Genomic DNA, 12,825 nt, shown 5'->3' with positions numbered 1-12,825 from the left:
CGGCGAGGGGCCTTGCTCCGGGCTTGGTCGGGAGGCTTCCATGGCGGGCGGCGAGAGCTGCCTGGACCTCTGGCGGAGCGAGAACGACGGGCTGGCGCGGCGCTGGCGGACGGTACATCTTCCCGGCGGCCTCCCCTGAGCGACGCCCGACCGAGGGCGAAGGAAAAACGGCTGCTCAGCTACTGCAGCCGGGGGCTCCTCAGGAGCCTGGGACTACAATTCCCATCAGGCCCCGCGAGCGCAGCCTCAGCCCCGCACCATAGACCTCCTGGCCGGGGCTGATGGGAGTTGTAGTCCAATAACACCTGGAACCCCCCGTCCGCGGGCCGAGGGAGCGAGCCACTCTCCGCTGCTGGGCACGAGCAGGGGCCCCTCCTGGACTCGGGGCCACAAGCCCTTTGGGGGGGGGGTGGCAAGGGCCCCTTCAACCCCGCCGCCTCAATCCCTTCTCTGTGTTTTGATCATAATATTGGATGTTACTGAAACACTCCAAACTCTTAAGTTGATTGTTGTTATTACTGAAACTTTTTTTTTTAAAAAAGAAATGTTTACATTTAATTTATTGTATTATTATTATTTTCATTTTTAATACTCTTATTAAAAAGATTCCTGCATTGCAGGAGGTTGGACCAGATGACCCTTGGGTCCCTCCCAAGTCTACGTTCTATTAATTTTGCATATAGTTTAGAAAACAATGAAACAAACACAATGGAAGAGAGCCGTGTTGGTCTGCTGTAGTCAAAACAAAATTTAAAAATTCATTCCAGGAGCACCTTAGAGACCAACTACGGTAAGTTTGTCAGCTCATACCAGACAAACTTAGCTGGTCTCTAAGGTGCTACTGGAAGGAATTTTTTACAATGGAAGAGAAATTGAGAAATATAGCATTAGCTTATAAAACTGAATATTTTATCAGTAAGCAAGCATCAAGTCCCCGTCAGGAAAAAGGGTGGCGTATATATAACTAAATGATAATGATAATAATAAGCCTCAAGGTGGTTTGTAACCACACAGTTACCGTAAAATGTATGAGGAGTGTGCCCAGTGGTCATTTAGGAAAATGGCTTTTGTAGATTCATGCCAACCTGCATGCAAAGTCCACCCTGTTACTCCCACCCCCATTTTAAACTACGGTACATTATTTTATGTTACCCAGTTGGAACATTCCATCAGCAATGACATTCCTATGGAAGTCTGCCACAGGCGTGAGAACATACGGTGGATAATGAGGTTTGTGGCGGTGATGTTAGGCTGCCTTGCCTGCAATTAGGGCCTCAGATCCAAGCTCTGTCTTTAAAGCATTTTTACCCCACGGTTGTGCCAAAAAGACTCCCTGGGTGGAGTAGTATCAGTAATAATAGTCAGACAGCCCATGGGCTTACAGAAGAAAAGGTGCCTGGTGCAGTGTCTCTCTAGTGGTCCAGCTAGTTCTGTGTGAGATCTTACAAGTACAGTCGTACCTCGGCTCCCAAATGCCTTGGGAGTCAAACTAGCGGCTCCCAAACGATCGAAAACTAGAAGTGAGTGCTCCGGTTTTTGATTTTTTTTTTTTGGAAGCCAAACGTCTGGCTTGGCTTCTGCTATTGTTTCTGGCGTGCCTGCACAATCAGAAACCAATCAGAAGCAGTGTCTTGGTTTCCAAACATTTTGGAAGTCAAACGGACTTCCGGAACGGATTCTGTTAGACTTCCAAAGTACAACTGTACAGTGGTGTCTCGCTCGACGAATTTAATTCGTTCCATGGGTCTTTTCTTATAACGAAAAGTTCGTCTAGCGAATCCCATAGGAATGCATTTAATTTTTTTTTAATTTTTTTTTGCCCATAGGAACGCATTCATTGAATTTCAATGCATTCCTATGGGAAACCGCGATTCGCTAGACGAATTTTTCATAAAACAAATTTGTCTAGCGAGGCAACCTCCGCTAGAAAAAACCTTTCGTTAAGCAGAAATTTCGTTAAGCAGGGCATTTGTTAAGCGAGGCACCACTGTACTACCATACTTTTGATTGTTGTGAGAGCCCCATCTTCCTGTAAAGTATCTTTGCTCCTGTCCTAGAATCTGTTCATGGCCGTTGTTTCTGACCTCCTCTGGACCCTTCAAGCTCCCTCCTCTTTTCTTGGCAGGTAACAAGTTCTTCAGGTCCTGACAGTTCAGTGACGCAAACAGCTCACGAGTGCCAGCTCGCCTTCACCAAACTGCTGCAGAAGATCCAAGGTAGCAGTTCAGGGGGTGGAGGGGGGACTTTATTGGTAGGCCAGAAAATAGTCAGTAGCCAGGCCCCCTCTGTGGCACAAGTGTGCGGCAGCTCATGGTGAAGTTCTGGGCTGACTTTTCCCTGATGAAACCGAAGCCAGCAGGGCTTTGCGGCCATATGGGGTTAAGCCTGGTTTCCTTCTGCATGTTTTATTTATTGATTCAAATTATATCCTGCACCTTCCTCTAAAGGACCCCAAGGCAATTCTAAAACAATACAATTAAAACTTCTAAAAAATACAACCCAATGAAAAGCAGTGTTCTAGAAAACCATTTAAAAAGCAACCACCTACTCCCAAACCAATAATTTCAGAGTAGCCAGGGATAGAACTTTAAGCCATCAAGCCATTAAGGTGGTGAACAATCTCCCCCTCCACAAGTTCAGCTGAAAAATGGCTGGGGTAGCAGAGATTGCTTTTGTTTCAGTCTGGCTGGATTGGTTCCCCACAATCTCAGTTCTCAAGACAGGGACCCCCCCCCCAGGTGACGGCAACAGGAAAAGTATGACTTGCTTATTTAGCCCTTTATCTCTTGCTTTTCTTCCACCTTGAGAATCAAGGCAGTTCCCAGGTGGTCTCCTGTCCAAGCACTGGCCAGGCCCAGACCTGCTTAGCTTCAGCAAAAAGAGCTGCATCATTTGCTCCAGAGTGGAATGGGCTAGCTTCTCACTCCCTGAACTCTGGCTGGCCATCCTTCCTTAACATCACTGCTGCCAAGTCAAACCTGAAAGTGCCTGCCTGCCCTTCCTGAGTTTGGATGCTCAGATCCTGCAAACCCCTTGGGTGCTGACCCCCAACGACCATTGACATGGGGCCACCTGGTGAGTTCTGCAGGTGGATGGAAGGGTTCATCTTTGAATTCTCTCTCCCTCCCTCTTGTTTTGCAGGGCTTCCAGCTGCCCTCCCAGCTCTGCCTCTGGAGCTGGCTATCCTCTACAATTCCCTGGTGTTTGATATCTGTCTCTCCAGCAACTCTGGCGAGAAACTATTGGGAGTAATAGATCATGGGCTGAGCAGGGGTAAGAGAAATGTCTGCACGTGCTCTCCAAATGATGGGTGGTAGAATCAAAGTCATGAATAAATACATGTGGAACGCCCTCCTATCAGATGTCAAGGAAATAAACAACTATATGACATTTAGAAGACATCTGAAGGCAGCCCTGTTTAGGGAAGTTTTTAATGACTGATGTTTTAATGTATTTTTAATCTTTTGTTGGAAGCTGCCCAGAGTGGCTGGGGAAACCCAGCCAGATGGGTGGGGTACAAATAAATTATTATTATTACTACTACTACTACTACTACTACTACTACTACTACTACTATTATTATTCCTGGATTGTTTTGCTGCTGGCCCTGTTTTTTTGAGGAAGTGGGATGCAGGAGTTGAAGGGGATTCTTCCTTTCCCCCCAGGCTGCAAATCCACCTGTAACTCTAGATGGAGCCTGGTCTTTCTCTATGTGCAAAGAATCCTATGATGCAGCAGTTCTCTCCCCAACCCCACCTTTGATTGAAAGTTATATCCATGCAGCTTTTCCTCTGTCTGTCTCTGCTAGTTCTAGAGGTCTGTGCAGTGTCTGGCCAAGGACTTGGCTCAGAGGGCCGCTGGCAGAGGGTGCTCCAGGAGGATACCCCTGAAGAACTGCAGGCCCCTCTGCATCGACTGGCTGCCCTGCAGGGGGTGCTGTGGCTTGCAGCAAATCGCCTTGCAACCGCGGAAGGCCTCTTTCAGCTTCTGAAAAGCACCAAGGTACTGTAGCTAACAGCAGCCTGGGGCTGCATAGCATCTGTATTGAGGCATTGCTCGCCCTTCCCTCCTAAGTGAAAGCTTTCCCCACCCTTTGCAAATGGGATGGCGGCTTACGGTGCTGCAGCAGGTAGTTGGGCCTCTCATCAACCTCTACATGACCATTCAACTTAAATTGTGGGACTGCAATTTCTGCAAGGAGCTCTGATGAAAGACTGTGCATTGGCCCTGGTTGAATTACACACCAGTAGCCAGCCTGAGGGGCCGTGGGCTAAGAAAAGGAGCAGCAAAAGAACAGGTGGACGCCTGCAGTTCTGCCTGGTAAGCCCAGTTGCCTGCCTATAGTTTGAAGTAGGCATTGCCCTTTGCCTCCAGCCTCTCCGATGACTCCCTGCTGCCAGCCTAGCTGGCATGGAGATAATGGCACCCCGTCCAGTCCTGGAGGCCAGATGCCTCTGAGGACCAGTTACAAGGGAGCACAGACGGGGGGAGTCCTGCTTTTGGGCTTTCCAGAAGCGTCATCCAGTTGGCCATGACAGTCACAGGATGCTGGACTAGGTGTGCCCCCCTTGGGTCTGATCCAGCAGAGTTGCACTTCTGTTCTTCCAAGAAGTTCGCTAGTGTTTAAAGCGCCGCAGGACTCTTGACCGTGAACCATTATTCCTTTTTCAGAGCCTGAGGCCTCCTTGCCATGGTCATCAGAATGAGTTCCTTTCCCTGCTCCAGATGTGGCAGCCACCTGACGTGGCAGAGTCTGACCCCCTCCTTGTGCAGAGTATCCGAGAGTTGAAGGGCATCCTGTGGACTTCAGCTGCCTTTCTGCAAGGTGGGGGCTGTGATTTCCCACTCTCCGCATGCCTGCTGCTTCTGTACGCCTTCTCTCTTTTGACCCGCACCTGGGCAGCTACTGTTGCTTCTGCCAGGAAGCCACTTGCTAGGGAGGCAAAATCAGTCCGTCTGTAGGGCACTTGAGTCAAGGAATGAGTGTGCCAAGGCAGATTAAATGCTGAAAAAGAGGAGGAGGAGGTGGTTTTGGATTATAACAAAGCTATAGCACTCCCAGTTGCTCTTCTGGCTCAGAAGTTTGATAGACTTGCTTTAATTGCTTTCCACTCTGTCTCAGGAGCAAAGTCTGGATAATAGAATTGTATAATGGGGGGGTGGGTCTTGTAGGCAATCTAGACCAACCCCTTTCTCAGAGGGGGGGGGGGAAACCCTGAGATCTAGAGCACCCTGTCGCCAACCAACAGATAGCTTTTCAGCCTCCAGTGAGGGAGAGCCCAGCATCCTCCAAGATAATTGATTCTGTTGTTTAAATGTTCTTCCTGTTGAGCTTCTGCTAATGTTCAGTAACTAATAGCAACTTTAAGACATATTTTTTAAAACCCTACAGCACAAAATACTTCTCTGTGTAACCCTAGTTATCACATACAAGTCCAAACAAAAGATGGGGGACCACACTCTGTTCTACTTTGGTCATGCAGCTCCTGGAGTTCTGTGTCAAATTCTACTCAGCAGGTGGGAACAGGGCTAGCTTGAGGTTTCCCTCTCTGTTCCAGGAGTTCAGGAACTGGAAGCCGGTGATCTCCCTGCCGCTGTTGCCCTTCTCCAAACAGCTGCTACGGGGCTGTGTTCTAGGCGACGCCTTGCCCAGATCTTCACCTTAATGGGATGCTGCAACCTGAAAATGGTATGGGTGCATTGAGGGGGGAGAGGGTAACAAGGTGGAAGGGTGACACAGCTTGTGAATGCAGCACATGGAAGGAAAGGGGGAAAGTGTTGCCTTAACCCTCAACCTGTGATCAGGTGCATGCTCTAGTTATCTCCCGCTTGGACTACTGCCATGCACTCTACATGGGGCTACCTTTGAAGGTGACCTGGAAACTACAACTAATCCAGAATGTGGCAGCTAGACTGGTGACTGGGAGCAGCTGAGACCATATAACACCGGCTCCCAGTACATTTCCGAGAACAATTCAAAGTGTTGGTGCTGACCTTGAAAGCCCTAAACGGCCTCGGCCCAGTATACCTGAAGGAGCGTCTCCACCCCCATCGTTCGGCCCAGACACTGAAGTCCAGCTCTGAGGGCCTTATGGTAGTTCCCTCACTGCGAGCAGCAAAGCTACAGGGAACCAGGCAGAGTGCCTTCTCGGTAGTGGCACCCGCCCTGTGGAACGCCCTCCTATCAGATGTCAAAGAGATAAACAACTACCTGACATTTAGAAGACATCTGAAGGCAGCCCTGTTTAGGGAAGTTTTTAATGTGTGACATTTTAATGTATTTTTAATCTTTGTTGGAAGCCGTCCAGAGTGGCTAGGGAGACCCAGCCAGATGGGCGGGGTACAAATAATAAATTGTTGTTGTTGTTGTTGTCAGAAACCAGCTTTTCACAGATTTGTATAACAACAAATGCACAAGCAGAGAATCATGGGAGTTCTGCTACGCACCTTTGTTTATTGGAAGGTTGTTTTATGCCCCAGGTTACAGCAAAGCTCCTTTGGATCTCGACGCTTCATATTGCATCTGCTCCTCTGTGTTCCAGGACAAGCCACAGAAGGCAATTCAGTACCTGAAACGAGCCCTGCAGGTTGATTTCACGTTCCTCCCTGCCCTGTACCAAGCATCCCTGTTGTACCACCAACTGGGGCTTCTAGAGGCTGAGCTGGAGGTCCTGGTGCTGCTGTCTCAGGTGTGTCTAAGGTTTTCCTATCCCTGCATGCTGCAGCTGCTCTGCCTGAGAAGAACTGACTGCGCTTCTTCTGACTTAACTCCTGGTCCCCTCCCTACTTGACAGCTGAGGGAGCCAACTAGCCGGGAGGTCTGTCCAGGCTGTAGATACCTGCCTGCCCTTGGTCCAGGCAGAGCAGCCATTGTCTTTGGACCCGATGCAGAGCAGAGTTGAATCACCAGTGTTCCTGTTTCCTCCGCTCTCCCTGCCCCAGGCTCTGGATGGTCCTGCACGGGTAATGGCAGAGCTTGCCAGTCCATGTTTCCTGATCCAAATGGAGCTGCTCACCTGCGCATCCAAACTGAGTAGCTTCTTTGTCAAGAACTGTCTGTCAGACGTGAAATATTTGCTGGCACAAAGGAACCTCCAGGCGGGGAGGTGAGTGCCCCCCCTCCTGTTACGTCAGTCTCCCTTGTTCCTCACTTGAGTTGGGGATGGAATTGTTGGCTTCAGTTTTCTCTAGGGAGAACTTTCCTTAGCCATCTCAAATTACTAACAGGAGACTCCTCTGCTGGAAGGGAATTGTCCACCAGCTCATGAGCTCACTTTGAATGAGGGCAGGGAGCTGTCTTTAGGAGGCCCATGGGATGTCCTTGTAGGCCCTTGAAGCTCCTGTTGTTTATTCTTATTTTAGTTATCACATTTCTTATCCACCACTAGGGCCCAGGGAAAGTTACAACCATACAGTCTTCAATTATAAAAACAGATGAAACAATCACAATGATAAAAGCAAGTAAAACCATTCCAGAGCAGTATAAATACAGCAAAAAAAACCCCAACAACCCCAAAGAAAAAGAAAAACACCTTAACTGCCAAATGCCAAGCTAAAGCCGGGGGGGGGGGGAGGATAGTTCAGATATTGGGGGGGGGCGGCTATGTTGTTTAAGGCTTTAAATACTAATGTGAACACGTTGGATTAGGCATGGAAGCAAACTGTTTTCTTTTCTCCTGCAGGGTGAGTGAGGCAGTGGAGCACTACCTGGACCTCTTGGCTCTGTTACAGGAAGGGCCTCTTCACCAGGTTGGCACCTTGCAGCTATTTAATCTTCATGCCATCTGCTGGTTTTTGTTTGAAGGAATGTGTAAGCCTCCCACTCTCAACAATAGCAGAGAATGGGCTAGCAATAAATCAAATAACAAGTGTAGCAAGTAGCATGAATGTCTACTTAAACAGCTCCATAAAGAAACAAAATTAATGCAATTATCCCCTGAATCCTGACATAAATGTATCCAACTGGAGCTTGACAGACTGTTTTACATTTGCTTTTTGAATTGTGCTTCCTAATCTGCAAGGGCTTGGTAATGCTCCTTGCTCTTCCAACGTGTTGCATGTGTGCAGTTGTTGAGAGGAAGGTTTTAGTTGCTGGGGCAGAGGGTGGTGGTGGTATTCTGCCTTCTGAAGGTCAGCAGCAGCATCTTGAACAGTCTCTCGAAGTTAACAGGAAGCCAGTGCCAGAGGCGTCCCAGGGAGATGAGTGCGATGCTTTGCAGTCTTCAAGGGCACGTGGAGGTCATGGTGGCCATTCAGCCTTGAGGTGATGCTTCTCCTTGTGTGCAGATGACTTTGAAGACTTAATCTCGTGTCCTTTCACAGTAACCCTCTAAGTAAGCCAGTGCTGACTTGCCCAAATACACCCAGTGACCCCAGCATCTTTCTGGGGCAGCCATAGCCAAGGAGGACATTTGTCAGCAATGATAAAGAAGTGAGGGATTCCCCCCCCCACCAGTGTTTCTCATGTATCGGTTGCTATCCTGGCTACCATGTTGGCTTGAGCAGCCGATAGTGGCCTGAGACATTTGCACCCGAGCCTGCCCAATTTCTTTAGCACTCTTGGCTCTCAAGCAGTGTTTGCTCTACTGCCTGTGCTGTGTTCCTTGTTGTGGACACAGCCCCTTCTGATCCCAAGGTGGGGCCCTCCTCCTCCTTTGCAGGTGTCTCTGTGTGGTGAGCTGGCCTTGCCCAGGATCCCCGAGGTCTTCTTAGAGGCTGCCTCTGCCCTGGAAGAGCTTGCCAGGCATCAAGATGCCATTGCTGTGTGCAAAGAGGTGGCAACCCGAATGAATGGACTGATCCCCGAGAGGCTGCAAATTGAGCTGGACTTGTGGACTGCAGAGGACTTCCCGGGGCCTGCTGGGTCCTCACTGACAAATTCTCCTGGCAACCTCATGAAGCAGAAGAGGGAGAGCCTGCTCTGCATCCTTTGGCGAGCAGCTGCGTATTTGATCCAGGGCTTGGCATGGGCTGGGCTAGGAGAAGCCAAGGAAGCCATAAGCCACTTGAGCAGGTAATTGGGCTCCCAGTTTGTGATCCAGGGAAGATGGTTCTGAGTGCCTCGGTCCTGTTCGTCCCTTAATTGGATGCTAGGATAGCATTCTCTTGCAGCTGTTCGAAGAGAACTGGCCTTGTGAGACAGGATGGCACATTAGATGCAGCCCTCATCCTTTTTGTCCAGGGACTTTCCCCTAGATATTCAGGGATGTGTCCCATTAAGGAAGGCCGTACATACCTTGGTACTTAAAACATCCGTGTTCTGCCCCAGGACCCCAGGTTCCGCAGCTCAAAGGAAGAACCGCATGCCTCCTTGTTTGGTTCTGCTTGCCAAGGAGTCTGCTAAGGAGCTGCAAAGTGTTGAAAATCCTGCTTCCACCCCGAGTTTCTCTTTGCAGCCTTGAAATGAGAAGCCGGCACCAGGGTCGTTTCTATGCTTGTGTGGTCTGGTTGCATGTAGGCCGAAACCCACCAGCATGCCCATAAGTGCTTGTCCCCCCTTCTGTCAGGATAGCCCCTCAAATTCTCTTGATTCTGGCTTTCATCTGAGAGCACTAAGATGTTTGTGCTTTGCTCCTTCCCCAACAGGTGTCTTAATGATCTCCTGAGAGTTCATTTTGTGACCACAGGTATGGATCAGGATGCTTTCCACTAGCTTCTGTTTACCTTTCTCTGGGCTGGAGTGATTTCTGGGGATGGGGAAAGCCCTTTTGTAGGGCTAGAGTTAACCTACTCTGCCCAAGGTGGAAATGGCTTAGGAGAGTCCTCACCTCTCGTTTAATCATGTCATGAGTCCAGACTGGTGCTTTTGTGACATCACAAGTTAAAGTCCAGCCACTTTACATTTGAAAGGTTTCTGCTTCCATTTTCTTTCTCTTGATACCCCCCCCCCCCACTGCATGTGGGAGCAAGAGTAGGCTCTGCAGAAAGGACAGCCAGAGAATTGGCTTTGTTTCTGTTGACCTCTCTGGCTCATGGCTGGGAGAGCAAAGCCCAACGGCAACCGTCTTCTTTCTCTGCTAGGCAGCAGCAATAGCAGCACTGGAAAGGAGACAGAGCAGATGGGGCTCTCAGAAGCAAAGGTGCTTCCCCAAATCAGGCAGCTGGCCCTGATTGGACGAGGGATCCAGTTCCTGCAGCTGGGGCAGAATAAAGAGGCTTTGGTGGATTTCCAACACAGCTTGCTTGTCTGTCCAGGTACCCACAGCCAGGAATCCTTTGCCTGTAGGAGGGCCTGGCCTCCAGTCAGTCCAGTGGTTAAAGGAGGGGGAGGCTCAAGTACTTTTCACAGCATGCAAAATAAATTATGCAGAGGAAGTATTTAGATGTATGCTTAGTTAACTTCTGTAAAATAGGAGACAGAATTTGGAGGTGGGGCCACTCAGCAACAGCCAGTGTGGGGAGGGCAGGGGCATGTTGGGATTTCTCCTGGGGTCCCCAGCAGCACTGAGGCCAGCTCTGGTCATGCCGCTTCCTTTGTGCTTTACAGACAGGCCCTCTGCTAACTTTTACCTTATGCACACCCTCTGGAAGCTGGACCGAAGGCAGGAGGCAGCTGTCCACTGGCAGAAGCTCCACATGAACGCTGCAGGCTTGGAGGAAGAGGCAGAAAGGTGTGTGCATGCTGCTGAATCCTGTCCCTCCCCCCTGAACAGAGGATGAGGGAGTGCAGTATTGGATGTGGGAGGAGGCCACCCATACATACACCTGACCAACGATGCTCCGGCTGCAGGGAGGGCCTTGGTCTCTTGGCTGCTTGCAACACTTTGGGCATCTCTTCCCTCTTGCCCTCAGCACTGGTCACCATAGAACATGCTCTCCTACCCTCCTCGGTCATTGTAACCTGCCCACCTCTGCTTTAGCAACCACTGACACCAATTTCCCCGCTCCTTCCTTATGTTTCAGATCCTTCCTGATATACCTGCAACCATGCATGAGGCAGATGAAGTTTCCTCACACAGAATCCCTCGCCAAGAATGTGGGAAGCTTCCTTGCGGGGAGCAACCAGGGACTCTAGAGCTGCTGCTGCTGCTGCCACTCCTCTCCTCTGCCCTTGCCCAGCCCTTCTTCCAGACAGCTTCCTCAGCAGCTTTTCCAGGGCTCCGCTTTGCCTTTGGGAAGGGGAATGTTTCAGTTGCAGTCACCGAAGACAAGTGATGACAGTGACCCTCATCCTAGTGGAAAGGGTGTGGGGTTTTTGCAGAAGCTCCACATGTCTTTGCTCCTGTATGATTCAATTATTTTTGAGATTATGTCCTTATGGAAGCAAGGAAGCAAAGAGGGTGACTCTGGTCCAGGTACTTTCCTGTTCATCTGATTCTGGGTAGCTTCTCTTTCCAAGCTGTATTGGGGCAGCCCAAAATATGTTGGGTGACACAGAGGTTTGCTTCCCCCCCAGCTCCCCTTTTGAAAGACGTGTTGGATAAGTTATTTTCTTCCATTTGCATGATCATCATACTTAAGAATTTATAAAGCCTGTATTTCTTTTTAATGACTCATCTCTTTATTATCAAAATGTCTCTTGTGAAATCTTTGGTTCTAAATTATTTGAAGAGAGCCATGGAGGGGATGAAGTCTGAAGCAATGCCTGCTGTGAGTGGTATTAAGCAAAGTAGTACTCTGAGTAAATGGACCAAATTTAAGTCTTTTTCATTAATCTCACTGAGTCTATTTTTGAGTAAAATTTAGTTGAATACTATCCTGTGTTTTTCATCTAATGAGGGAATAGTGTGGCCCTAGGAGTCCTGGAAAGATAGCTGTTGGGTCAGTCGAACTGAAAGTACCAACTCTCCCTTTCATGAGTAGTGACTATCTACCTGCTAACTGGAGGGACCAAACAGCAGTTGGCCCTGGCACTGTGACTGCAGAAAAGGGCCTCACTCTTCCCACATCTCTCTGCTAAGTTGCAGAAGTTATGTAGCAGCCTTAATATGGAGGAATGGTTGGAAGCAGAGCTGTTATGTTTTATTAGAAAAAATTGTTGACATTGTTAATAATAATCAGATAACCCCTTTTAGACTTTTTGTATGGAAACGAAAATTTGAAACATTTCATAGAATCATAGAACTGTAGAATTGGAAGGGACCTCAAGGGTCATCCAGTCCAACCCGCTGCAATGCAGGAATGTGGGTCTGAAGAAATAATTGCTTAGCAGAAGGTAGAACAGCTGGATGTCATCTTAGGGTGAATGTTTTTTATAAAAAAAATCCTTCCAGTAGCACCTTAGAGACCAACTAAGTTTGTCATTGGTATGAGCTTTCGTGCGCATGCACACTTCTTCAGTTACACTGAAACAGAAGTCACCAGACCCTTATATATGCTTTTTATGTAACTGATAGACGGAAAATCAAAGTCTTTTTTATCCCCTTTCCCTATACTCCCCCCTCTTTTTATATTCCCTCTTCTCTTTTTTCCCTTTTGTTTTGTATGGTGTCATAATAATAATAATTTTTTATTTATACCCCGCCCTTCCTGGTTTAGAAACTGGGCTCAGGGCGGCTAACAACAAATATAAAACATTGATGTTGTTGTTTAGTCGTTTAGTTGTGTCCGACTCTTCGTGACCCCATTGATTAAAATGACTTAAAAAACCAGCCTAAAATACAACATCAACGTAGCATCGTCAGGGCTAACTGGCCAAATTAGTCCTGCTAAGGGACATTATTGGAATTATGCACACATGAAGGTGATGGTTGGTTAGTGAAGGACCCTGAGAGGCAGGGAAGGGAAGAAGTCACAGAGTGGGAGGCTGGGAGAAGAAAGGGAAGTTCCCAGGTGAGATCTGGAAGGGTCCACCCCTTCTGCGTTCAGAACTATATTTAAGAAGGA

General features: G+C 48.6%; 1 protein-coding gene across 2 annotated transcripts; it reads left to right on the top strand.

The window, feature by feature from the left end:
- The first annotated feature begins 20 nt into the window (after positions 1–20).
- On the top strand, positions 21–12,121 carry FANCG (FA complementation group G). Of its 2 annotated transcripts, XM_035100908.2 has the most exons (14): positions 21–112; positions 2,126–2,216; positions 3,142–3,273; positions 3,809–4,002; positions 4,672–4,825; positions 5,559–5,689; positions 6,543–6,689; positions 6,943–7,106; positions 7,683–7,749; positions 8,661–9,013; positions 9,586–9,626; positions 10,021–10,194; positions 10,487–10,610; positions 10,903–12,121. In XM_035100908.2, exons 1-14 carry the CDS (start codon positions 41–43, stop codon positions 11,012–11,014), a joined length of 1,956 nt encoding a protein of 651 aa, XP_034956799.2. In that variant the 5' UTR covers positions 21–40; the 3' UTR covers positions 11,015–12,121. The 2 variants fall into 2 exon arrangements, with proteins under 2 accessions (XP_034956799.2, XP_060136394.1); XM_060280411.1 differs by lacking the exon at positions 10,021–10,194.
- The last annotated feature ends 704 nt before the right edge of the window (positions 12,122–12,825 follow it).

The sequence above is a fragment of the Zootoca vivipara genome, chromosome 11 (genome assembly GCF_963506605.1).
Source record: "Zootoca vivipara chromosome 11, rZooViv1.1, whole genome shotgun sequence".
Classification (NCBI taxonomy): Eukaryota; Metazoa; Chordata; class Lepidosauria; order Squamata; family Lacertidae; genus Zootoca; species Zootoca vivipara.
Note: the sequence above shows the minus strand (reverse complement) of the source record. Positions and strands in the feature narration are given on the sequence as shown.